Source organism: Oryzias latipes, chromosome 19 (assembly GCF_053564925.1).
Source record: "Oryzias latipes strain Hd-rR chromosome 19, Olatipes_Hd-rR_3.1".
NCBI lineage: Eukaryota > Metazoa > Chordata > Actinopteri > Beloniformes > Adrianichthyidae > Oryzias > Oryzias latipes.
In genome coordinates this window covers 14,663,141-14,690,613 of record NC_136255.1, presented here as the reverse complement: position 1 = coordinate 14,690,613, position 27,473 = coordinate 14,663,141, and the positions used below count along the sequence as shown (strand labels likewise).

Below are 27,473 nucleotides of genomic sequence, written 5' to 3'. Positions count from 1 at the left end.
TTTCAACATTTCGCACCAACCCTCTCTCAAATGTAGACACGTGCGCAAATCTGGTAGCTACAGTCCAATGTAAACACCAATAAATACACTGCGACAGCCATTCTCTAACACTGAAAACTCCTTTTTTCTTAAAATTATTCAAAGTCCATTGAAGCATGGCCTTTAATATTTGAGAGCGCATCACATGTCTGGTGCATATGTAGCATTAGACAAAGGAAAATGACTTTATAAGGGGAAAAATACTGGTATAGCTCCGTTTTATTTCAAGATCCAGAGTTGTCATGGTGAGTAAGTAGAAGTGAGGACCTAAAAGTAGACTCACAGGTGGGAGGCGGATGTGTAAGGAATAATTCAACTTCAATTAAAAAGCAGCATAAAGATTGTCCGAAAAAACACCTGACACTGGTCCATTATTTTACATGAACATTGCATTTTCCCAAATTCGTCTCCTCTTTATCTTACTTTGACCCTTCTTGCTATTACGATTTGACACTGGATAAAAAAAGAGAGCAAGACTAAAGAGTGAAGAGTCTGGAAGTGAAAGGATTATGTGAAGTTTGTGTAAGATGATCCTCGTGTCTCCTGCACCTTTAGGTCAGCAAGCTGAAGTGTAGTCAAGAGTGAGTCAAACTTAACTCCTCTGCCTTTCTTTAGGATGAATAAAAATTTTAGATGCACTGTAGGTACGGATGATCAATGATCCCTGATATTATGGTAGAAAACACTTCTAAACATGTTTTGTTGGTCCAACACAACTCTAGAATCTTAATAGAATGACTTCTTTCAGCAAGAACAGCTAAACTTTCAGAGCTTCTTACTCAAAGTTTCTGTTTTTTTTGTAGACTTGAGTTGACCTTACGAAATAAATTTTTTCTCGACTTGCTTTGGTGTCTATGCCAAGACTGCCTACCAATACTTTTTGCAGAATGTCAATACATTCGGAAATGATCAATACGAAACAGCAATTGAATTCTGCATTGAAGTTGGTTTGAAAATTATTTTAACCTTTTACACTGAAGCTTTAGCTCCATCATGGACATTCTTTTGAACTACTATAATTCTTTAACTGTTTACGCAATTAACGTAGTTCCAGCTGATTCTGAAGCGGAGAACAGCAGCTTAGCGTTGATATACACCACTTTACAGTAATCAATGAGAAAACGGCTTAATGCCGCTACTTTACCAACATAAAGTTAGTAAAGTATTGATATGCAACATTTTTACTAACATTAAGCAGTGGAGGGGCTACAGAGGGGCAAGTGGAGGGCAGCTGCCCTCCAGCGAGAAGGTCCGCCCCCCCATATTTGAGTCAATATTAGTATCGTTATCAACAACGATGAAGAAATTCTCAATGCAAGCTTCTTTAAGCATTACACTTGAACTTCATATTAGAAAGGGATATCGAATTGTGTATTTATATTGACAAAAGTTTAAAGAATTTAAAGAATTATTTACAAATATATAGTTCCTGTTGTCGTGAAGGTCCAGTATGTTGATTTACGGTATTTGATCTCTTTTTGTGCTTGAATTCCACATTAAAGGTGCATATTTATCTTTTCATGAATTTCTACACATTTTTGTTAATTTTTGCTACGAGTAATAGCAACTCAGCTAAAGCAACTGCTGTTTCAGTATTATTAACAAAAGCAACAATAATAGAACTGTTTGAAATAATTAAATAATTTTGATCCTTTCTTTTGTAACACTGTTCTCATTTGCCACTCTTCCAAAGTCTTCTGCCCCCCTCCCCCCATATAAAATGTTTTAACTCCGCCATCTTTCCTGGTGTAAAGTGACATAAAGATTCCATTGGTATTACATTAATGGTCAGAACAGTCAAAGACTTATGGTAATTCAAAAAGCATGTGTTATTTAGGTGTCCGTGGCAACATCTCTGGTGTTAGTGTTAAACAGAGCCAGCTGTGGTTCACTAACAAACCATTAGGGGTGCTACTGCACAAAAATATCAATTTCTATTCAACTTAGGAAATTGTGCAGAAATAAACATACTTGCACTGCAGTGGCAATAAAATATTTTTACCTACCTGTATTTGACTATACTAAATATCTATTGCTGTTAGTTTGAACTGTAGGTACAACATACGCTTATTTTACTTTGACTTTTAGGTCTGGTCTGATCAGGGGATTGGTCTTTTGACTGTTACTGTCAAATTCTAACACCTAACAGGCTTGTTTTTCCCACTAATCGTCCCATCTCATTGTTATAATGAGACCTCACAAGTAGGGCCAAAAACTGGCTCAACAAAACCCAGTGGGTCACATGACCATAACCAGGTATTTACAGTCATTGGATGTGACAATAAATGCTGGTTTTCTATCTTTTACAAATCTCAACACAACACTGATTTTTCAGCAGATAAATAGTTCAAGTACAACTTTAAACAACTTAGAGCAGTTTATCGTCATAGTATTGGCCCTCGCCAAAAGAAAAAATAAATAGATTCTGATATTAGACATAAAAGCAAACCTCATATCGGTGCCGCATTTAGATATGAACCACCAAATGAAACTATATTCAGAACAAGAGTCCCACAATATTACTCATTTTTCTTGGGATTTTAATCATGCCGTGACGTCAGCTGACATTTTGGAAGCCGTCTACCATAATGGCTGTGATCATAACAGTGTGAAAATGTTATAAAAGAATAGACTTCATTAGAGTGTGTGCAGGCGGAGGCTTGGCAGTGGGAAAGGTAATGCGGTCGTGCTGATTGAGGGGAGGGTGTATGTGTGTCCGTGAGAAAAGAGAAACAGGGAAAGAGAGGAAGGAAAAGTGTGTGCGAGTGTGTGTGTGTGGGTGTGTGTATGATATGGTGACTGCGCTGACTGCAGCATTGCACCAAGGAGAATGGAGGGGGAATATACCCTACAGAAGGAGGGAGGGAAGTGAGGAGGCAGTGGAGTTTGTAGAAGGAAGTGTGTGTGCACCGGCATATATGGGCGCATGTGTTCTTGCATGTGCATGAGCAGAAGTGTTGGCAGAAGTCGTCGGTGCCAACCCCACATCCATTCATCTCCCTGCCTTTTTTCTCCTTCCTTTTCTGCCTCCTTCCTTCTTTTTCTCTTTGTTCATTGCTATGTGTGCGCTTGTGTGTGTTTAGATATCGGCATTGGGTTGTGTGAGACTGTTTTACTGCTGAGGGAGACAAAGTGTTGCAGTGATATCAGGAAAGGTGGCTACAGGCAGCATCTGAACTTCTGTTTGCAACAATGCAGAGTCCTTATCTGAGGCCAATAAACCCAAATCCGCACCTCCACTCCAAAGTGAAACAAGTCATAATCATCCTTCATGTCTTTGGTTTGCTGGTAGGAAAGTTGGACTCAATTTTGGCCTCTGCTCTGTAATTCTGGGACTTTAATCTCCATGATAGTGCAGTAATACACAGACACTAATAACAATGTGAGTTTATTAGATGGCAGAACAGTTGATGAAAAGTAGCGGGTGTATGTGAACCCCTTGATATTTACATATGAGCGTGCTAACGGAGATGTGCGCGCCTGTCGCAGCCTAACATGTGAGCGCGGCTTGTGTGTTTTCAGTGGGAGCTGAATCCCGGCGTGGGCTGTGCTGGCTCAGCACTTTTCCTCAGCCAATTAATTACAGAGAAGCACTGGAGACAGAGCGACATGTGGATCTCACACACACACACACACACACGCATACACACACTGCTACATCAGAGCACATCATACCCAACGCCTCCCATCATCATAAACGCGCATACAGTAGTTGTTATGGGTGACAAGGCTAAAGAAGGCCACTAATTTGGTGACCAAATTAAAAATCTAAATGTATGCAGATAATTTAGTAAGTTATATGGAAGATTTGGGGTGCTGGGAGATTTTATTGTTAAAAAAAATTCCTCTAGTGTGTACATATTAAAGACCCATTCCAATGAAAATAGTGGTTTTGGTATTATTAACATATTGATGATGGAGGTCATGTATAAAGATAATTAAGGTCAAAATGACAGTTCTTGCTCAAAACTGTTAGGACTGGATAGTTTCAATATTGCTCGCCATTTTTATGCAGCGGTAAGTTCAGCTAGTAGAAAAGAGTTTAAACAGAAAGGTGATGGGAAGTGGGGGCGGGCTAGTTCTGCGCCAACGATTCACTACTCAACAGGTGAATTTCTATTGAACTACTGTCACTCTGCTGAAACTATGTCCACTGAAAAAGCCCAATGCCGCCATAAAACAACATTTTATGCGGCGATAAACGCTCTGCTTGAGTGTCCCATCTCCCTTTCTGTGCCAGCACAACAATTTCAGAAAAGAAAGTGACCCTTAAAGTCTGTGCTGTTAAATGCACCAAACTTTTGTCCTGATGCAGCGGAGCAACCAGCGGAAAAAGTTCCGAAAAAAGTCCTGCAGTGATGCAACAAATGGTTGTTTTGACAGGTTTTTCTGGATCTTTGTTTCTAGAAATAAATGCAACAGTGATTTAACCCACAACTATCCAGTTATTGTTATTTTATTTCAGTAAGCCAACCCCACATATAGTTTAAAATTAACAAAAAAGAGAACAAGTACTGTAAGATGTCCTGTTAATAGGATGCAGCAAATTAATAATAGAAAATAAAAAAATCCTATTAGTGGACAGACAGACTCAAGGTTTCAGTTTGTCTCTTGCCAGACTTTCCTGTTTTTTTCTTTTTTCCATACTCCCTATTATTTAAAACATTTTTGTCATTTTTGGAATTCTGTGAGTTTTCTTTCTTTCCTGAGATTATTTTGTACTACTTTGGTCTAACTTCCAGCTTGCAATTATTTGTGAACTGCTTTTTTTTTTAATTACCTAAATTGAGGAAGACAATAACAAAAAGAAGTTAGTGACAATGAGAGGAAGAGATCATTAAAGTAAAAATTAATTTAGGAATAAAGGGGTTTTTAAAAGTTAGATAAGGGCGGTCAAAACATTATATTATGTTTATTACTTTTACCTTTTTCTATGAGATTTACTTTGTCTTTCTTTAATCATAAGCTGAAACTGGTGCTAAAATGTCACCAAAAAGCGGGTTTTTATCCAACACCATTTGAACTTTTATTTCTTTTGAAGCACCTAAACATAATTAAGTGTGTTTGCTGCAGGAAAATTCCCTGCTGTGTTAGCCAGAGGAAGAGCAGCTTCCTCCAAACGTCGAGTGTCTCTGCACAAAGCGGTGCTGCTGCAGTTAAATCAGGAAGCATTCTACCTCACTGGTATGATTAGTATACTGCAAATCTCAATGGATAAGAAAACGTAATAAAAACACAGGAGTTTTTATCTTGGAATAAGCCAACTCGTCTCATTCAAATGGCATATTTTATGTATTTCATTTTTATGTATTTCATTTATCTTTTTCAGCTGCATCTTATGTGCCTATTTATGTCAAAGATGACCTGTCATTTTCTTTAGAGGATTGTTGATACAGAATAGGAAATTAAAAAATATATTTCCAAAATCCGAATATGTTTGAAACTCATTGGGAACTCTATTGAAGCAGCATAGTCATAGTGACTAATTGCAGGTTTCATGCCACAGTATTTACCTTCAAAGCACAAAAGATGCAGGAGTCCTCCATGCACTTGTGAGTGGTCAGCTGTCGAAAGCTTCTGCGGAAGATGTCAAGGTGCCATAAAACCTGCAAGACAAAAATGAAGTAGCTCTTAGTCACTCATTCAACTGGAACTGTTCTCTGGGTTTCTTCCATCATTTTTTTCTGCCTATTTACCTTCACAGCTCTACCCGACTGAGTGTTGGATGGAATAAAAGATTCTTTTCTTGCCTTTGCAGCACAAGTTTCAAAATAAATGCATGCAGACTGAGGACTGCAAAAAAGAAATGAGCAAACCCACCACTTAAATGTCAACAAATCTGAAAAAGGAAGATCCAAGTTCCCAATTTTTCAAGCATCTGATCAAAGTTCACTTCTTTTCCTGTAGTCAGCCGTTCATTAAACTGCAGCTTTGGTGGTCTCTTTATTCATTTGAAGTGTGACGGGATCCTTCTAATGTAACAAGCATTTTCTAAAACTGATTTCAAGATCCATCTCTCAAAAGGAAACAGTTTGATATAACATGAATCCCTTCCTTGTCAGAGTAGAAATCAGAGACTGATATCCTGAGTACAACAGCAGATAATTTTTCTGCTGTTGCAAAAGTAAAACTTTCCAGTCAGCTGCATCTTCTGATTCATTGTGTTGTTTCTGCTTTACATTTGAGCTCAAACGCATCCAAATCTGCTGCAAATGACCCCTCAGTTACCTTCATACTGAATCAGACATTGCCATGGCAACCTCAGCCTCCATCCACTTTCAAGCAGACCTTTCTGGATCGGCCAAACTAATTTTCACAAAGGAGGAAATGGCAGTAAACTCTAGGTCTCAATTCTATTTCTTTCTCTTTTGTATATTTTCTGTTCTATTTGATTTTATTCATACATTTGCAAATATTTTCAGAGTGTTTTCCTCTGTGTAAACCACAGTAAATTCCTTCACACTGAAAAATAGGAAGCTAAATCGAGTTTTCTGGCACTGCAAAAATCAAAGAACTAAGTGGCTGCAGAGAATCAGCCTGAAAGTCTGCAGATCAGTTTGGCTGTCAGCCATTTTTAGCTAATTGTTTTAGCCAGGAGGTCCCACTGAGCATGCTCCCTGCTCCTTAACCTTTTATAAATGATAGGCAAAAGCAGATGTGAGAAGAAATGGCACCTCAAAGATATTAACAGGAAAAAAAACTAGAAGAGAAACAAGGTGACTACTCTTTTTATTTTTTGTATGCAAAAAAATGAATACGATGTATTAATTCAGCTCACTGTAAGATAATATTGACTCAACAATGTCCTTCAGGACCTCTGCAGAACACACTGGACCATGCATAAAGTTTCCATGTAAGCAAAAGACGAGCACACAGCAGAGGAACGGGTAGCAACCTCTGCAAATACAGGCCTGCACTTTTTGGAGTGTGTGTTCAGGAGAGTGATAAGTGGAGGGAAGAGGGAGCGGCGGATGACAGACTGCATGCTGACGCCAGAGTTTGCATTCTATCTTTCTCTCTTCGCTGTTTCTCCTCCTCTCTTTTTATTTGGTCGTGATGAATCGACTCCCTGCACGGCACTGCAGCAACCACAAGGAGGGCAGACTCTCCCCATACCGTCCCTCTGTCAGGCCCTCTCTGATTGCACCCCTCTTTTACTTCATCTATCTCATTCTTTACTTTTTAAGCCTCAGGCATTTTTTGGTTAAAAAAAAATGTCCTCTTCTTGGTTTCAGGAAGGGGACTTTGCAGGAACTATGAAAACAGGAACTGAATAAAGTCATTTAAGAGAAATAAAGTGTCAAAATGTGCCATATATTTGAAAGAACTTTAAATTTAAGTTTGAAAAACACTGAAGTGGGGATTTTATAAAAAATTGAGTGAGGTTTATGTAATAAAATGCAAAATATAACATAGATTTTACATTTAAAGGGCACAGAAAATACACATTTGTTTGTTAATATTCATTGATAAATCCTGTGGTCAATAGGTTTTTTTAGTATGTTTTTTATCATCTAAGTTGTGTATTTAAAAGATATTAAAACTTTATTTACATTTACTTTTTTTTTAACACAGTGTTGATTGAAAATGGCATTTTCTGTGAGAAAGATTTTAGCTCTGTCTTAGTACCTGCAGGCTTATATATTTAAAGGTTTTTACTTATTCTTGCTTTTTTCTGAGACTTGGTTACATTTGGCAACTCATCCAGGTTAAGGATTTTGGATTTTATATTCATTTGCAACACTCGGGTGACACTGCACACGCACACACAGCTGGTCCTTAGCAAACCCATATCATATTTGTTATATTTCATTTATAACTTCCCTGTTTATTCAATTTTATATTCATTTTGTTTTTAGTTATTTATGCAGCTTTGGCTTATTCAGAGTCCTCGGAAATAAATTTCATTTGAACCTCATGAAACTGAAAAGCTAAAACCCCCGTGAGTGTTTGACAGGAAAATGGTCATTCCGTTAAGCAAAAACATCGGTGCAATCCCATGATGCTCCCTGACTGCAGTGTCGAGTATCTAATGTTAGCTGTGGGACTGCACCAAAAAAATGCATGCAAGTATGGCTGCAAGATGCACTTCACACGGGGTGCTAAAATGTTTAAAATTACAGTTTAAGATGGAAAATAAATATATATATAAATATATATATATATATATATTCCTTCTGTTGGTAATTTCCCACACAGAACGTAAGAAAGTAACGAAACAAAAAAATTAATAAAAAGGAGGAAAAAAATCTTCTTTTTTTTGTTAGAACAATATGCGTTATTTAAAAAATAACAACTTGCCTGACTAGGAAAAGTGAAAAGAATGAAAACAAAACCTTACTAGGTACTACTAACAAGTTGACCCGATGAGATCTTTTTACTCAGTTTTAAGCTGGCCGTTGGAATGCACGCTTTGTGGGATCTGTTTACCCACTGACCAAAGCGCACTGAGTGAACTGAAAGCATGGATCGTAATGTAAATCAGACCAAATAGTGCACCGTTGAGGCCCCAGTACACCGGTGATCAACCACCTTAATTACTTCTTGAAACACCCATTTTTGCCTCTTTTGACAAATATATATATGACTTTCTCTGTTTGAGATAAACATAAGCTATAGTGGGGAAACGTCTCCTATATCAAGACAAATGTAGACTTACAGAAGTCAATTCATCACAATACAACATCCTGTCACTTTTGGAGAACACACAGTCTTTAGGGACACTAATGTTGCTCCTGTTGACCCTGCAAGGACTGTTATATATTATACAGCTAAACCTATATGTCTGCTCATTTGAATGAGAGTACAAATGTTTATAATTACTTTTTTTGAAGACCAATTTCTTGGCTTTGGCCTTCAAACTACTGTCAAATCTTTTTGTTATGTTTGAATTCATTTTGTGGTATTTTATTATGTCTTTTAACTTTTTACAAACTACGGTAGTCTTTTTTATATGACCTGAGTGATCTTGTGCCTTTGGTCCTCGGGTTTTAAAGACTTTATAAATAAAGGGTTAGGGTTAGGCTTGGGTATACTTGGGTGTTTTAAAAAGGTTTTTTACAATTCATATTCTTATTAAAAAAAAACGTTTTCTATGGTTCAAACCTTTCATTAAACCATTAAACAGATCTTTCTAATCTTACTCTTCCTCACACGGCTGTCCGTGTCAAATCTCTGTCCTCCATGTCCCAACTTCCTCCTGTTCTAGTCTCCAGTTACATCATCTGCTCAATTTTGGGATACTTTTTTGTTGCTTTTAGCATGATACTTTTATCATTTGCAACAGCCAAAATTCTTTAAAGAGAACTGTAAACTGGTTAACTGCAAAAAAACTGAAACTTAAAAAATATGTAATTCAGAATTGAGAATTATAGCTTCATTCTGTTATCAGCATTTGATGACTCTTGTCATCAATAAGCAGGCATACATAAATATTTTATAGTAAAAGGCCCTATAAACAGGGTGAACCTCATCTCCCCCACTGTCATACAGACTCCAATCGGCTGTAATCCTCTGCAGTATAAAGTGGATACAGCAACTAAATAGGGGTTCAATTTCCTTAACCAATCCTGCAGTGGACCTAAAAAAACTAGAATTACCACTAAACTGTTTTGCTTGGTCACATACTGAAAAGTTGCTTACCCACTTTGTATTTTTTCGAACTGCAGGGGACTGCAGCATTGCATAATTGGCTTCACAGCTTCCAGTTAACTTCTGTTCAAGTCAATCCAGCGCATGATGCAGAAGAAAAAAAATACTCTCAAACAATCTCAGTCATACCAAATGTAATCTGGCAACAGGAGATTCAAAAAAATTAAAGCAAAATTAATAAACGCTATTATCAAGAAAAGTCATTCATTTAAAAAAAGAATTGAAGTAAATTACAGCTGCTTTTAATAAAAGATCAAGGGGCTTCATGTAACTAGAAAAAAAACAAATTAAGGTACAGCTAAAAACCACTACATTAAATAACAACACAAACACTAAGGCCGAGCACTTAGATTCATGTTTCTGTATGTTTATGGCTGCTGGCTCCTCATTTAGCTATTTTACCTCTCTCTACCTGTGTGAAAAGCTGCTGTTTGGACCTTTTTGCCGTCTTGTTCTATGAATTTTCCCAGAACAAATGCACTCTCTCTGCTGCTGATTGTGCTGCTGCTGCCACACAGCAGTTCCACTGCAGCAGCAGCAGCAAGTTCCAAGAGAACCCCTGAGGGCAAAAGTGAGTGGTTCTCTGTTAGCACAGCACGGTGAAAAAACTAGGAACTGTTTTTGTGCAAAATCTCTCATGACTAATAAGAAAAAACACCAACTATGACCTTAATTATGACATTTAGCTTTGTTTTATTGGCTCAGAAATTGTTCACAATACTGATAATTTTCAATGTTGTCAGCCAAAGTAACAAATAAAACTACTTAAGTGAAGCCTTGCAGCTCATAAAGCAGCGTAAACTTTAAAAGGTTGCTGTTCAAGTGAAAATTTTATGCCAACACACATGAATGGCACACGAAACAAGATGGTCCGCACACACAAAGTCTCACAAAAATGCCCTGCCAAAAGCAGCTCAGTCCTTTCCCACAGTTTATCCTCGTTCATCTGTGTCCTGCTAAACATCCTGGCTTCTGTGTGTGCGTGTGTGTGTGTGTTCATGTGTCCTTGGCGTGGCCCACTTCTCTCGCTGCCTCGCATGCATCCTTTGTTGCGGCACTTTCTTCACCTCTCAAGTAAACTTAATGTCCTTCACTTTGTCTTTTTGGTCTCCCTCCCTCCTTTCCTCTCCTTATACTATTTTTTTCCTCCTTACCTTACGGGACTCCTTCACTCCCTTCTTCCTCCTCTCAGCATCCTCATCAGTCTTCTCCTCGTACCTTTCATACTGTATACTCCGCATCCCGTTTTCTCGTCTGATCAGACTTTCCCTCGTAGCATCTATCCCTTCGACTCTCACCAATCTTGTGCCCGATCACTCCGCTCCCACTTCAGCAAACTCCACCCCCCCCCCCCCCCCCCTCTCTTTATCAAGACAGTAGTCAAGGAACGTGTGTGTGTGTTTGTGTGTGTGGGAAACATTTAACCTGACTACGCAAAATCTCAAGGACCTAAGCGCTGCAGAGGTGTATTCCCTAAATCTTTGAGTGCATCAGCAAAAGATCTCATGATTCAACGCCATAGTTTCAACACCCACAGAGGTACCCCATGTGCCCGTCATTTAGTGAGGTTGGGGCGAAAACCTTTTGGTCAAAAGGATCGTCAACGCCTACCTTCAGCAGAACTCTTGCTGAGGCAATAGTATTGAGCTATAGTTGGTCCTCGAGCACAATGGCGGACACACGACTAAAGGGGGAGCTGTCGGGTGAAGGAAACTTGAAGGGATCCTATGAGCTATAGGAACATCAGCGGCTCGCATTTAGTGTGTAATTCTGCAAGTGCATTGATTGTGGAAGTGACATTTTTTGTACTGTTTGTGTGTTTTCTTTTCCCTTAAAAACTTCCTGCTGTCCTGAATTAATATTAAACAAAACATTTGGTACCCATGAATGAATGCCAAGGTTCTACATACATACCTCAAGAGTCAATATATAGTGTACTTTGATTTGCTAAAGTAAAACAAAGGAGTCGTTCGTGCTTACATCTTTACAACCCAGAAAACAAGCACCTAAACATATTTGATATGTGGTACAGCCATCGTAGAGCAGTTCTCTAATCCATCATACTTAAACACTACACACCAAACTTTGTCCAATCAGAGACTCAGATTTGATAGTGACGTATGGGTGGTGTCATTTTCAAAAGTGCCAACCGGTTGAAAAGTGAACATGAAGAAGAAATTAATGATTGAAGTTTTTCATGTGTTGGAATAGAGGAAAAAGCCTGGAGCAATAGTCAACATTTCTCACCAAGCCTCTTCCACCTTTAGGTGGCACACATGCGCTGGCAAACAGTAGAAAAAGAATAGAAGAAGAAGCCCCTCCCTGCTGCTCCCTGCTTGTCCGGTGTGAAGACCGTATGGCGCATTCATGAAACTGCATACAGCACGTTCCTGAACCCACAACACACGCCTGGTGTATGTGTAGCAGCAAAGTAAATCCAGAACATAAACCCATCTTAGGAACGCATTAAGCTCTAATGGACAGACCGTAGTAGAAAGTCTTCCTTTTGTTTCTTAGCACTTAGTCAACAAGTCAACTTCCTGCATAGGTCTGTAAAATGACCATCCCCGTTAAGGCTCTGATTTATATCAACTATGTGAGCAAAAGTCTGACTAGTGTAGATTAGCACTAGTTTCCTAGAGTGAGTAGGTCCAGATCGTAAGAAGTACTAAGAGGTCACAAATGAACTTTGGAAGATCAGAGAAAAATGCTGTACCATCAGCAGTACCTTAGATAAGGAATCCAAAGTAAGTAAACACAGCTTTTATGGTTGTAGATACATCCAAGCTTAACAAGAGCCAAGTGTGGCAATGAACAGGAATCTGAACAAGAAGCTGGGCCAAACGGTACAAAGAAGTCCAAATCTATTCAACATACCTACATATACAAGGGCCAAACACACAGAGACTGCAAGATACCAAACACGAAAGAATAAATCAACAAAAAAAAACAACTTCAATTCAGGTCATTTTCTAAATGACAAGTTAGAAAATGGGAACTTTCCTTGAATAGCAGCATAACCTACAAGATAAAGAAAATGAATAAATAAAATAAACAAGCCGGGTTTTTTTATGTCTTGTATATTAAAATGTCTAATGGAAAACAAAACAAACTGCATGTGTGTGAGCAGTTGTGTGCCAACATCACACACAGACATCACCAGCAGGTTGCAAAGGCGAGGGCCAAGGCCAACCAAAACACGCAAACAGTTGTTAAAATGGCATTAATCCCATCCCTACTGCAGTGTGTTGGCTGGATGGAAAGGACTTTAAAAAGTGGAATCGTAAAATACGACAACATTGTGCACGTTATAAACTTTGAAGTCTGGGAGCTTCTGTTTTAAAACAATGCTAAGCAAAATCACAGAACTGAGGACGGTAGTGGGCGAGAACATCATGCAGGGTATTCAGATCAGGTGACTAACTTATCTGGTCAGCAGGAAACGTGTTTATCTTTTAATACCTCCAGATTGCTCCAGTTTTTTTTTTGTTGTTGATCAGACTGACCTGCAGAGCGCTGTTGAGGAAGCAGCTGTTCTGTCCCGGCTCGTTGCTCAGGCCCTTGCTGGGTGCGATAGAGGTCATGGTTCTCGGGGTCACCAGCCCCTGAACCCCGCTGGCTGCTCCGCCGCCCGACGCAAAGTAGTTCCTCTTCCACGACATCACTACCTGGACATCCCCGTTTCCACGGCGAGGTGGAGATAGGGCGGCGCAGAAGCAGTGGCCTCTATGTCACTCCCATGGGAGAGAAAAGTGGAGAATGAGAAGAAAGAGGAGAAGCAAGATGTGGAAGGAGGTGGAGGAGGGAGGAGGAGGCTGTAGGTTGAGATGTGGTGGGTCTTAGATGGGGATTTGGCACCCATACAACCCTTCCCCTGTCCAGCCGTGCTTTTACTTTACAATCTGTCCACTAGCAAGAGCCAGGGGTTGGCTTTTTTATTTTCCTGCCTTTAGGTCCATGGAATTAAAAGCGTGCGTTTGAAGGCATAAAGGCTTTTCCAAAGAGTTCTTTAGCAGATTCTGTCAGATGAAAGTGGATTAGGCAGCACAGCTGCTCCCATGTGAGGACTCCAGTCTTTTTCCCTTTTCGTCTATCTGCAAGACATAAAAAAACAGCATGTCAGCACTTGAATACAGAGAAGCAACCACCTTTGATGAGATTATACAAATGTGAGACATTAAAACTGACTGTTCGCTTTTAAAATCAAGGTTAACTTTAATCTAATCTGTCGGATTTTGCATAAAGGTGTATCTCTCTATGGTAAATTGTATGTATTTTTCCTAACATCACACTGTTTTCAGATCATAGTAACTTTCTGGGGATTTAATATAAAAATCTGGGTTGTGTCAGGCTACAGACATGCAAAGAACTGTTAAGTCTGGTCATGTAGAAGCAGCACCTTTCAAAGGAAATGTGTGGATGTAGATTTTTTTCAGAGGCTGATATATATTCTGATATAGACTAATGTAAATATGGCAAATATCAAATACGTTTTTATCATTATTCTAGGGGGAACTTTAGGATTCTATGAATACATTGTATTGGGTCAGACCTTCCAAAACAAAATATAATTTTTCGCACAGGGCACATGTAAAATGTAGCTTTAAGGGTAAAAGTCGTTGCATATTTCCCTTTATTAGCTCTTGAAATCTCTCAAAACTCTAAACATTTTGATTATGCCAAAACATTTTAGAGTTGTATTTCAAAAAAACTCTTTGAAAAATGTTATAACACTGTTATTACATGATTTAGCGGTTTCCATTCTTTAAATCATTTTAATTATCTTTTCTTTTTTCAACGTATTTACCATTCTGCGTTCAAAACTCTTACGTTCACACATAGCTATGTAGGTTTTTATGACCCTTTTTGGGCTTTAGGTATAAAATGAGCCCAAAAATTGCAAGTTAAACCAGCTTGAATTGTGACCAATCAGGGACTAGGATTTGGTATTGACGTGTGGATGGTGTCTCTTCTAATCCACACAAGTACCAACCATTTGAAAGTTGATCATGAAGGAGAAATAAAAAATTGTGGTTTGTGCCCAGACAGAATTATTTGACACAAAGTCTTTCATTTATCTGAATAGAGCTGTAAAACAAAAAGCCTAGTTCAACATTTAAAAGGTTTGAACCGCTTTGACATTTCACACCAAGCCTCTTCCAACTGTAGGTGGCAGGCGTGTGCTGGTAAACAGCAGTTCTTGAATGCACGGTAAATGCCTGATTTGTACGCAGCTCTTTGTGTCACTGTTTTTGGCTGACTACAGCTCGTTCGTTTTCTTGGAAGTCTAGATGCTCCCACGCTGCTGAACGGCATGATGGTTCATCTTCATGGTGAGCTATGCATTGGGCCACAGCAGAGTTCTAGCGAGCATTCATGCATTCCAAATAAATCACACTATTAGAGAAAAATAAAAAGACTGGTGATTATGAAACAACCCAGCGTGACGGTGCCCCTAATCAGAAATATCAGAGCAGAAATATACACCCCACAGATGTATTAGCACAGATTTGGAACCTTATAGAAAACTCTGATCCAATAGACTTAACAGCGTTTATGGCTGTCAGCTCATTGTTGCTAGATTTTGAGGTCTTTTTGCTGCTACTTCATATCCAGAAGAGCTTTAGGTGTTTTATCTTGTATCGTGGATTGGATTGGGAAAATGACAAACGTCAACAGCAGAAATGTCCATCAGTGACCCGACACAGGAACTTATCAGAGGTCTGTTATGTCATCTCATAATCGGCGCTCAGGGAAATATTGAGAAGCTTATGACAGTGCAAGTGTTCCAAAGCAAAGACTGTGATCGTGGGTGATGATTTCAACAAATCTGGACGCATTTGTCCCAATACAATGTGTGTGTTTGGGTGTGTGTACATGTAGTTGTGCAACACCAGTTATTTAACAAATCTGCAATGCCCCCCGACCTTCTCTTCCTTTCATCCATATTTTTCCAAAGGCGGTACAGTTTCTTTCCCTACAGCGCCCCATTGGCGAAAGGCTAGAGGGCATATGTGTGCTGCAATGAGCAGGTGAGCAGCATGGACTGATGCTATGCTGACGCCCACACTCCCCTTTCCCCTTCTCAGCTCATTTATTAATAAACAAATCTAAATTGCAAGCAGCTGAAAAAAAAAAACAGTGTGGCAATAACTGTGCAGGTTCTCCTATCCAGCACAGCATCTCAAGCTCATGTGTCGCATGTGTTCGAAACGTGCACGTCTCCTGCTGAGCCTGTGTAGAGTCTGATCACACATCCTCATTCTGGCCGAACCCCACCGCCACACACAACTAAGATTTCTGTGGTAAGCCCTTACTGTAGTGCTGCTCATGTGTGTGCAAGTGTGCATGCGAGTCCCCACATCTTAGGCTAGTTACCATGGAAATAGGCCAAGCAGCAGGCACGCAGGGGGAAAAGCCGAAGCATGTGATTTAGCAGAGAGACAGACTGTGCTGCACTGGCTGAGAGCGCGTTCGCAACACACTCGTATGCTGGGATGGAGAGTGATGCTGATGTGTATTGATGGGGGAGACTTCCTGGAAGCCAGAGCGAGTCAAGGCACAAGTCAATCAAATTCCTTGACCCCATATATGGAGACCAGGCCCTCAGATGCAGCACAAGACAGCTATCACACACTAGAGATTTTACCTCAGTGATGTTTACTCGAGGACATTGACGTAAACACTGTGTTTGTGGTCAGCAAAGCCTGAGTATGACTTCAAGCTTTCCAAAGATTGGGTTTCTGTCAGTAAAGCTCTTAAGGCTACAGAATAGCTTTAAAAAAAAGCACCCTGGAAAATGTTGGGAGAGGATTTGCCCTTTTATGTTTCTGCCACTTTTTCAAAAAAGTATCACAAAGAAACTAAAGGCAAAATCCAATTGCAGATAGATTTCATAATACCAACAACCTTATGCAATAACAGGGACTCGTTTAGTGCATTAATATTTCTGTGGCAGCACATTGTTGATTGATTTTATCCTAAGGGAAATGTTAAAAGACCACATTTGTGTTACAATTCTTCTTCATTGATGATCAGAGTTAAATGAGAAACTACAAACAGTGGGGGCAGGTGCTAAAATGCCCTTTCTCAGTTTATAATAGACCTGTGTATCCATTTGACAGCAGGCGATTACTTGTAGATCGATAGACGCCAATGGGGCCACAAATAGTTTGCTGTTTTTATGGATCTACTGCTGCTCTTTTAACAGTATTGTTTTTAGTTGTGATTTAAAGCAGATTTCTCCCATTCTCCATTCCTTGTTTACATCAGTTTTTCTTTTTGTGCAGCATTTTCACTCCCATCTTGTCATCCTCTGACACCCTTTCTCTGCTATCATCGTTTCTGTCTCTCATGCTCCCTTTGAGTGCTTTTCCTAGCAGTGGCAGCAGTTTATCTGAGGACAGAACCAGGGGGATCCCTGAGTAAACCTTTGATCCCATCTGCACTGCAGTTCTGACTGAGAATCCCGTAACCTGTGGAAAAAAAATCACAGCACATTTCTTTGTCACTGAATTGGCCACAGGTTTGTACGGCATTCAAACAACTTCTCAAATCCATGCAATAGGATATCTGCCATAAAAAATAATTTGAAATGCTTGTAAAAAGGAAGTCAAGCTCCACTTTGCAATTGCTTTATTGCAGCTTGTATAGCTTGTTACGAACATGAATGAATAGGAAAAAGCGTTAAGTGTGGAGACCACTAAAGTTATCAGTTGACAATGTCTTTCAAAAGTGTTAAAGACTCTTATTCATCATTAGTCCAGCTGCTATATTCCCTGTGGTTTATTAAAAATACATCAATTAACCTCAAAAGGACAATGCATGTGAAGGAATTAGTGTTTTTATCAGATGACCCATGAACCAATACAGGAGATAGTTCTAAAAAACAACCTTTCTCTTTTTAAACCTTTGTGAAAAAAATAAGTTGTACTATATAATAGTATATAATAGTGTGACGACTCTGCACTTGGATTTTTGTGACGGTTTTTCAGTTTTTGTCATGTTCTGTTTACCTTGTCAGGTTAAGGTTGATCATCCATAGTTGTATTAATTCAGTAAATTACCCTCAGTGTATTTATGCATCTGGTTTTCAGTTCTCTATTGTCAGGTTTCTGGTTTCAAGAACACCCAAATAAAGCCAGTCTTTCATTTTTTTTCAATTCCCAGAAAAAACTCCACACGGAATGAATTTATCAAAGAGCTACTAGAAAGGCTTTGCAGTGAGCTTGTTCTGCCACATACCGAATCTCAAATCATTACATGTAATAACATCAAAAGCTTCCCTTCACACTTGCCAAGGTGTCAAGCCCAGCGCATGAACGAAAACCACATTGGCGCAACATCAAAAATATGACCTCGCTCAGAGTTGATGTAATTCGTGCCTGAAAAGTCCCTTCATGACATTTTAGAGGAGCTTGCCCATTTCTCATTAGTTTAACTTTTACAAATGATTCCCATTTTCTTATCCACCCATCTTTTATTCCAGCTTTTTTCCAAGCAGAGACATGGGAGTCCTGGAGCCTATCCGAGTTACTTCAGGACGAAGACAGGGTACACCAGGGTACACCAGGGTACACCCGGTACAAAATGTTAGAACCTGGTTTATTATTCTGAGGGGTAAAAAAACGCATTTAACAGTTAAAACTTTGACCTCAGAAGGGTGTAGCGTCATTATAACAACAATTCAGTTCATATTATAACTTGTTGTTGCCAATACAATTCATATGGTAAATGGTAAATGGCGTAGTTATATAGCGCTTTTCTACCTTCTTTGAAGCCCCAAAGCGCTTTACAGTCACAGACCCATTCACCCAGTCACACACACATTCACACACTGATGGCGGCTCTGCTGCCGAACACTGGCACCAACCATTCACCAGAGGCAAGGACACTTCGACAGATTGGCGGGCAAAGCGGGAATCGTAACTGCAATCTTCCAATTCCACTGCCATACCCATGATACGATTTATAGTCAATACTGGTTCATTTTGAACAATCCGGTTTGATGCAATTGAGTGATCTAAAATCAATCCAAGACATCTTTAACCAAAAATTCAACCAGTGTGACTCAGAGATGGATATCTGAGTACTGAACAGTGCAGTTGAAGATTTCCAGATTCCTTGAATTTCTTGCAAGATAATCAAGTGTCAATTAAATATGTGTACAAACAAACAAGTAAACAGGAATCAATGGCGAATGTATTAACATTTTAGTTTCATAAAGTTCAGCCCACTGTTGTTTTTCTGCATAAACTGAACATTCTGAGAACATTTTTACCACACTGTATGCAAAATTCAAAGTGTCCCCACACATTGGACTAGAATGATGGCGTGAACATTTTTTGCTACCCTCATATGTGTCGTGTGGTGTTATGGCACTTGGTCGTTTTCACGCTTTAGTAAAATAAACCTCACGTGTCCAAATGGGGTTTTCCAAGAGCAGTTTCATAACTATTTGCCTCAGACAGATGGATCTGGTTGGATCATAGAATAAATAAATAGATGAATTGATTAAGCTGATTAATCGTTACAACTCTAGACGCCAAAGTTGGATTGAAGTTTTATATGTAATCATTTGATACCATTTTGGGATGAAATGTCACCTTGTTTCTCTCTTCCTGACAGAGATGCAAGTGTCAAGCTAGCAGAACAAAGAGGTGTCAGTGAGCACAATGCCCTGTCTTTCCTCACTGTCTCCAAACAAATGTCAAGTTATTCGGTAAATGACATAAAAACCTTGTTTATAATCTCTTTCTTTGCCCATGCGCAACACTCTCTTCTCTCCCTCCCAATCACTTCATTTCGTTCAGCGTCTTTCCCTCTTTTGAACTGACCTCTATTTTCCATTTTCATTCACTCTTTCCACCTTATCTCCCATTCATCTCTGTCTCTTTCCTTTCAGTTTTCCAACAGTTCCACATGCATGGGCTCACACACGCACACAGCCAGTGATTTCCCTAAAACTAGGTTATGTGTAACTTCAAATAGCTTTGGTTGACAATAGGAACAGCCCAGAGTTCATTTGCCCCTCTGTGCCTCTTTCATGCTTGTCTGCATAAAATCTAAAGTTATAAATGGAGTAAGAAAGTAACTCTTCCTTTGTTTTGATTTTACAAACCAGGATTTTTAAAAATCCTCACATTCAGCCAAGAAAGAAAATACACCATTGATGTTCTTAAAATGTTCCTAAAATTGCCTGGGCCATTCTTAACCGTACTATGCCATACAGATTGCAATTGTTTCTTAAACTTTGTTCTTTAAATGAATGCAACTGACAGAGATATATATAAAACCTATAAATATACACTGTATATTTTGCAAAAAATACAACCAAAGTCATTTAGCAAAAGTACTTCCATCCATCTTCTAAACCTGCTTAATCCCTTTCGGGGTCACGAGGTTACTGGAGCCTATCCAAGCTCCTGTTGGGTCAAGGCAGGGTACATACACCCTGAACGGGTTCCCAGTCTGTCGCAGGGCCACAAAACCACACACTCATACCTAGGGACGATTTAGAGTCATCAATTCATCTATGAAGCATGAATTTGGACTGTGGGAGGAAACATACACTCTCTGACATACTATAAATCTTTGACAGTTTACATGATCAACGTAAATCAGATGATTCTTATCTGGGGGGGAAAAGAGGCTTTTCATTTAGCTTTGCACCGTTAAGTAACTCTTCACGCTTGTACCGTAATTTACAGACTATAAGCCGCTACTTCTTTCAAACACTTTGAACCCTGCAGCTTAAACAATGTTGCAGCTAATTTCGAGATTTTTACGGGTTAACCCTTTGGAACAGATGGGCGCCTGAGGCCATCCTGTCGAGCGGCTGTGAGATCAGGGTGATAAAACTATGTCTGAAATAAACTTCAAATTGTTTTAGCATTCTGTGATTGATATTTTATTGAATGAAAGAGAGAATAAGGCAGTTGTTTTTAGTTTTATGGCAAAAGCGATCTTTTTATTTTAAAGATTAGATCAAATGGCTGCACTGTGGAGTGGAACAGAGCTGCCAGTAATCAGAATTCCAATAACGAGGATGCCGATCATTATTTTATTTTTGATGGGGAGCGACAGGATTTTTCTAGAACAACAACAACCAGCATTTTCTGAAAATTTCAAAACCTCTGCACCGCAAAAGTTCCGCTCGCTGCCATTGGGCGAGGAGAACCTCTCACCCTGAATACACGGTAATCAGACACACCTCCCCTTTTGAGGTACTGTTCGCAATATAAATACCCTATGTTAAAACGTGGACTTTTGCAATTTATAGAAAAGTGCAGCCTATATATGTAAAATATATTTACAACAGCTGAAAGAATGTAAACGTTGGAGCTGGTGTTAGCAAGTTAAAATGCAGTGAAAGCTTCACACAGAAAAGAGTTACTTCAAGTAAGTGCAGCTAAATTTGATTCTCAGAGGGTATTCAGATTGGACAGATTTGGTCCACTTAAAGTGAACCAGAGTTCGCTTCCCCCGATAATCCAGAACAAATTTTTAGTCTGAATACACCCAAGCGGACCCTGGTCTAGGACCAGGAACCACTGTCATTTCTGACCAATGAGTAAAGACATCTTTAGTCATGTGGTTTGGTTACAAGCTTTGGTTTTCATCGGGAAAGGTGGCCGGTAGGTAGTCTTAATACATACCAAACGTAAGGTTCAGGACTTGATCCCGAACAAATTAAGTAGATTTGATTCCAAATAGTTATCCTACTCTGAATCCCCTCTTTGAATTCCATTATCATCCTAAATGAAAGTGTCAGGATGTGATATGCCACCTTTTTCTTCAGTTTTCAGAGATGAAAATCCATCCTATGAAATTAAATGTGCTAAACTTCAAAGCTAAGGGAGGGCTACTTTCTTTTTCACTACTATGCATAAGCATAAAAATAGCGCACATGTAACTAAATGTGTCAGCCAGTGACCAGGATGGAGGTCTCTTCTCCGTTTTTCTCTCGTTTTTCTTTGTTGGGGTTTTCAATTTTATTTTGCTGCTCAGACTCCATAAAGCCATACATGTGAGAAGGCACACATAATTTATGGGCATCCACGCACACAAATAGACACACGTGTGCGCCATAACCTAGATGCAACCCATTATAAGCAAAGGCACATGTGCACACCTAATCCTATTAGTAGAAGATTTCAAGAGGCGTCAAAATTTGCTTAATATTTAAGCTGTTGCATAACCATCGTTTCTTTACGAGGCATAAAAGGGAATCATGTGAGGTTCTCACAGTTTGGGTCAGTGTAGAGAGGTGAAAAAAAGCAGGAAAAAAAGAACAAGAGAGAGAAAAAGGATTAGATGAAACAGACAGAAAGAGGGGGGAAGAGAATCATTTGAGAATAGATAATAAAAGAAAGGGGGGAAACAAAGGGTTGTAGAGGAGAAAATTGAAGTTTTAGAGGACAGAAACTGGACCGCAAATACAAACAAGGAAAGAAATCAAAGCAAAAGAAAAAAGGATGAGAATAACAGCATTCGAAAAATAAACAAAGTAAAGGCTGAACAAAGGGGAAGAGATAAGAGAGATGGAAAGACAGAAAGACAATATGCATAAGAAATGAAAAAAAGATAAACATTTATCAAAGCAATAACAACAGAAAAAAACAAGAAATAAGTGGAGGTGGACAAACAGATGCTTTGTTCAACTGTGAATGTATCCAAATATTAAAGAGGAGAGAGGCCTGTCATTTTCATCATAGGTATACCTCAACTATGACAGACAAAATGAGAAAAAAAATCCATAGAATCACATTTTATGATTTTTAAAGAATTTATTAGTGAATTATGGTGGAAAATAAGGATTTGCTCAATAACAAAAGTTCAATATAATACTTTGTCATATACTCTTTGTTGGCAATGACAGCAGTCAAATGTTTTCAAGGTTTTCAAGGTCAAGGTTTTCACAAACTGTTGCTGCTATTTTGGCCCATTCCTCCATGCAGATCTCCTCTACAGCACTGATGTTTTGGGGCTTTCGCTGGGCAACACAGACTTTCAACTCCCTCCAGAGATTTTCTATGTGGTTGAGATCTGGAGACTGGCTAGGCCATTCCAGGACCATGAAATGCTTCTTACGTAGCCACTCCTTCGTTAACCCAGGCAGGCTGTTTGGGATTGTTGCCATTGCATTGTCAATGCCCTTTCTGATGCAGGGAAGTTTTCACTCCAAATCTGACAATTCATGGCCCCATTCATTATTTCCTTTACATGGATCGTCCTGGCCCCTTTGCTGAAAAGCAAAGGGACCAGGACCACCCCCATGCTTTACAGTTAGTGTGGTGTACTTTGGATGCAACTTGGCATTCTTTTTCCTTCAAACACGACGAGTAGCGTTCTTACCAAAAAGTTCTATTTAGGTTTCATCTGACCATAGGACATTCTCCCAATCCTCCCCTAAATCATCCAAATACTAGCAAACTTTAGACAGGCCTGCACATGTACTGACTTTAGCATGGAGACACATCTGGCACTGCAGGATTTGAGTCCCTGGCGGCTTGGTGTGTTACTGATGGTAGTCTTTGTTACTTTCTGCAGCTCTCTGCAGGTCATTCACTAGGTCCCCCTTGTTGTTCTGGGATTTTTGCTCACCGTTCTTGTGATCATTTTGACCCCACGGGGTGAGATCTTGCAGAGAGCCTCAGATGGAGGGAGTTTATCAGTGGTCTTGTACGTTTTCCATTTCCTAATAACTGCTCCCACAGTTGATTTCTTCACACCAAGCTGCTTACCTATTGCAGATTGCGTCTTCCCAGCCTGGTGCAGATTAACAATTTGGTTTCTGGTGTCCCTAGACAGCTCTTTGGTCTTGGCCATTGTGGAGTTTGGAGTGTGACTGTTTGAGGTTGTGGACAGGTGTATTTTATATAGATAACCAGTTCAAACAGGTGCCATTAATACGAGTGGAGGACAGAGGATCCTCTGACAGAAGAAGTTACAAGTCTGTGAGAGCCAGAAATCTTGCTTGTTTGTAGGTGAGCAAATACTTATTTTCCACCATAATATGCAAATATATTCTTTAAAAATCAGACAATGTGATTTTTCTGGATTTTTCCCCCCGCATTTTGTCTCTCATAGTTAAGTTCTACCTATGATGAAAATTAAAGGTCTCTCTCATCTTTTTAAGAGGGGGAACCTGCACAATTGGTGGCTGACTAAATGCTTTTTTGCCCTACTGTATTACATAAAAAACAAATATTGATGCTAAAAGTCCTGCTTCCTGTTTTGGCACGTCTTTATTTTATTATCCTCAATATTTAATCTGATTCTCTTTTTTTATCTTCTCATAATCCCATGTAAGTGGGAGTGACCCCAGCCTTTATAAGCCATAACTCTTTAGCCAACATGTCCATAAAAACACAACTACTATAACATGACGACCAACAATTGTCTACAGATAAATATCCAAAAGATTTCAGTTTAGTGACGAAAAAAAGCTCACCTATTTACATAATAGGTACAAACAATGTCCTCAACTTTAACTCGAAGGAGGAAATGTCTTTGATTTATTTTCATGTATTTTTTTCAACCACATTGGACACAGTGACGCCTTCAAAGGGGGAACCTCAAGAGTCCACTGGTCACCTTAATGTGCTGCGGTCTCGTCTTTTTGACAGATCGTAAAACTATATCATTCTTTAATTATTGCCCTTTCAAGACCCACTGAACACCGTTAAATTAAGGACGACTTAATTCATTGTTTCTAAGATTCACCTCTACTTTCCACTCATTTTGTTCAGCTTTATCACAAAATGACCATTCCCTGAAGAGGGCAAAAAATGCTTAGTCACTTCAAAAGCAATAGAAGAAGAAGAGCAACAAAGAAGAGCTCTCTGTCAAATCACTTACCATAAGTCTACGGTAATTACATTAATAAAGAGACTACAGTCTATCACTTTTTATCTTTTTTGGTCTCTCTGTTTCGCAGATTTTTTTTTTCTTTTTAAACAGCGAATTGTGTTCTACGTCCTGATTGGCTGTAGACCTTGGTTATAAATCTCCACCGCGCCGTGTCACTCAGAATCCAATCCTACTTTGCAGATTTTTCATATCGAGGGTTATTTATGGAGCATATTCTCAGCAATAAATGAGGCAACACTGCAGTTCGGAAATGTTGGTTATTTACTTGGTTGCTCTAGTTATAATTATCTTCTTTTTGCATCGAATTTGACTCAAAAAGAGATCTAAATCCTGTAATGGACATTTTTGCCAAAAGCAAACCAGAAAGGATAAATTAGTCGTTGCCAACTGAACACTGTCATTTTAAGAATGTTTATTCTGTTGTTTAAAGGGTTGATTAAATGTGAGGGATTTTTTAAGTATGGTACTAAGTAGGGTCTTTAGGGTTAAGACTTTTTTAGATATGATTTTTTTTTCTGCTGCAAGTGAATGCGATCATTTCCACAGACGTGGTTAGAAGTAACTGACAGCAATGAATTGCTTAGGTATTTTTAGTAAAAATGTACTATTTAAAAGTAGTATTAACACTTTCAAATCTTACTTGAATAGATTTATGATGAAAAATCAGTACCCTTTGTGTATCTGTTAAATCTGTTAAATTACTCTTTTGTTGTTTTCAGTTTTCTCTTGTTTATTCTCAGAAAGACATGAATATTTTCACACGTTTCTCTCTTTAAAGTTCAAACTGTTATTTTTTTTTAAAAAAGTTCAGTGTTATAGAATGAAAACAAATATCTGATCGCGATCGAAGATTCTGTAAATGCGGCAAACTGAACGCATTTTGTGCAGGAGACCTGGCGCAAAGAAGATTTATTGACAAGGTCACAGCCATTAAAAAAACAAGCAAGCAAAATTGCACCAAAAACAATCAGCCAAACAGTGAGGCCGTGAAAGGTGAACCATAATCTTTTTCATTTAATTTCCTAAATCATTCAAAATGATATCACAATATTCATCTGGGCACATAAATGCATAAAAAATATGTTTGTCCTTAGCCAGTATAAACATTTCTGCAGCTATATTTGAATGTGCAAACATGATAAACTCATCTGCAAAAAGCTTTAGCATTTCTGGCATGTGAGGGTCTTTTAAAATCTCAGAGACAGATGACAAATGTGCTGTTTGCAATATTTGTGAAACAGCAGTGACTTATTTAAGGCATAAAACTCCCAATTTACAAGACAATTAGAGACCTAATAGTAAACAAAGCTTTTTTTAGTATCTATTATCTATATTATCTAAATCAATCTATTTCCAAAGTGTTCCGAGTGTTATTTTTTAATCATTATTATGCTTTAATTAGACAAAATTTTAAAAAAAACGTTGTTTTCTAGGAAATAGTTTCTGCAATTCTCCTCTGAATTGTGGGTGGGACTATTGGCGCAGAGTATGGCCTCCCGCACTTCCCATCATTCCTTTGTTTACACTCTTTCCCGCTAGCTCACAGCCCCAAACTTAGATTAACCGGTGCAACAAAAATGATGAGCAGTATTGGAGCTTACCAGCTGTAGCGTTTTGAGCCAGATGCCAGCTCAGAGGAGGTAAACGAGTTTGCAAATGGAGGCATTGGAACAGGGAGCTTATGGCCCACGAATTGTAGCACCTACCTCACTGCTGCAAGCCTGTTCCAGCAGGATTTTTTCATCTGCTCCTGATTCACACAGATTTTAATAAAGAAATACCCAGAAATGTAATTTAAGGCATAATTTTTCTGATGTATGTCAGAAAAATGCCTAAAACACGATTTTCATCAGAGCAGGTCTTAAAAAAATCTAAGAAACAAACAACAAACGTGACTGTAAAGTGATTTATTTACCGCTATAAGAATGCATAATTTACTGGAAATATAAGAGATTTGATGGTAGGAAAATAAAGGTTAGTTTATTAGTTATCAGTATCAGCTAAAATATGTTTGGCATGTAAAAAAAATATCAGCAAAAGTCTGGTACAGAGCATCCATAATGTAAAAATGTATATCTTTCTTTCATTTAGTACATTTATTCTGAAATACCCACATTTGAAGATGTATTCTTCTTGTACTTTTCCTCAGTTTTTCTACTCAGATTTTGAGGTTTTATTTTTTTACTATCACTTTTGACAGCTAAAGATCCCGGTGCATGCAAAGATGGAAGTGCTAAAACAGCCAGCGTAAATGTCAAAGCCCTGCACGCTGCAGGGACGTCTCCGCGCTCCGCTGTCTGTCTGTCTGTGACTCACGTGCGCGAGCAGAACAGAAGGCTGTGTCACCGTTTCCGTGATGATGCGGCACAAGTCATCAATCAATCCGGACCGAAGCCGCAACGTTAAATCACCGTGGGTCCCCGGGAACGACGAGGAATCCGCCTCACGGAGGAGAGAGGCTCTCCATCAACAAGTCACAAAATAGTACACGGAGAGAAACACGCTCGGAGAGGTCGCTGTGGAGTTTTTTTTTTTTTTTTTTTTTTTGGGGGGGGGGGGGGGGGGGACGCTTACACCTGTAACTGTGGAAAACGACGCCGTTTAAGGGGAGAGTGTGAAGTAACTGCGCACGAGGCAATTACTGACCCCTCACTGCCTGCTACACATTTTTCTACAACGTAAGAACTGACCTTTAAATCTTGCTGCTGATGGAAGTTGTTATGCTAACAATGATGGTAGGTGGTCATGATGGAGAATTTATATTAAAAAAAAAAGAAAATCTTCAGAGATTTCCACATCTGGAGAAGATGGCACAAATATAGTGACCTGCCACGCGCACTTATCCTGTCCCGAGTAGTGATGTGTCCCTCCTCATCCCACCCACCCCCCACCCCCCAGCCTGTCTGCCT

At 39.1% G+C, this 27,473-nt stretch overlaps 1 protein-coding gene across 6 annotated transcripts in view; it reads right to left on the bottom strand.

Annotated features, from left to right (window-relative positions):
* The window catches only part of usp54b (ubiquitin specific peptidase 54b), a 74,335-nt gene that overhangs the window by 46,700 nt on the left and 162 nt on the right, over positions 1 to 27,473 (bottom strand). For 3 of the 6 annotated variants that reach the window (XR_002872057.2, XR_013651496.1, XM_023949176.2), the window contains exons 2-3: positions 13,197 to 13,784; positions 5,553 to 5,645 (exon numbers count right to left, since the gene is read on the bottom strand). Coding sequence is in view for 3 of the 6 variants with exons in the window: in XM_023949176.2 (XP_023804944.1) it covers positions 5,553 to 5,645; positions 13,197 to 13,352 (249 nt within the window). In the remaining 3 variants the exon portion in view is untranslated. Of the gene's footprint in view, positions 1 to 5,552; positions 5,646 to 10,844; positions 11,018 to 13,196; positions 13,785 to 27,254; positions 27,443 to 27,473 lie in introns of those variants that run through there. The other 3 variants (XM_023949178.2, XR_013651495.1, XM_023949179.2) reach the window with 3 other exon arrangements.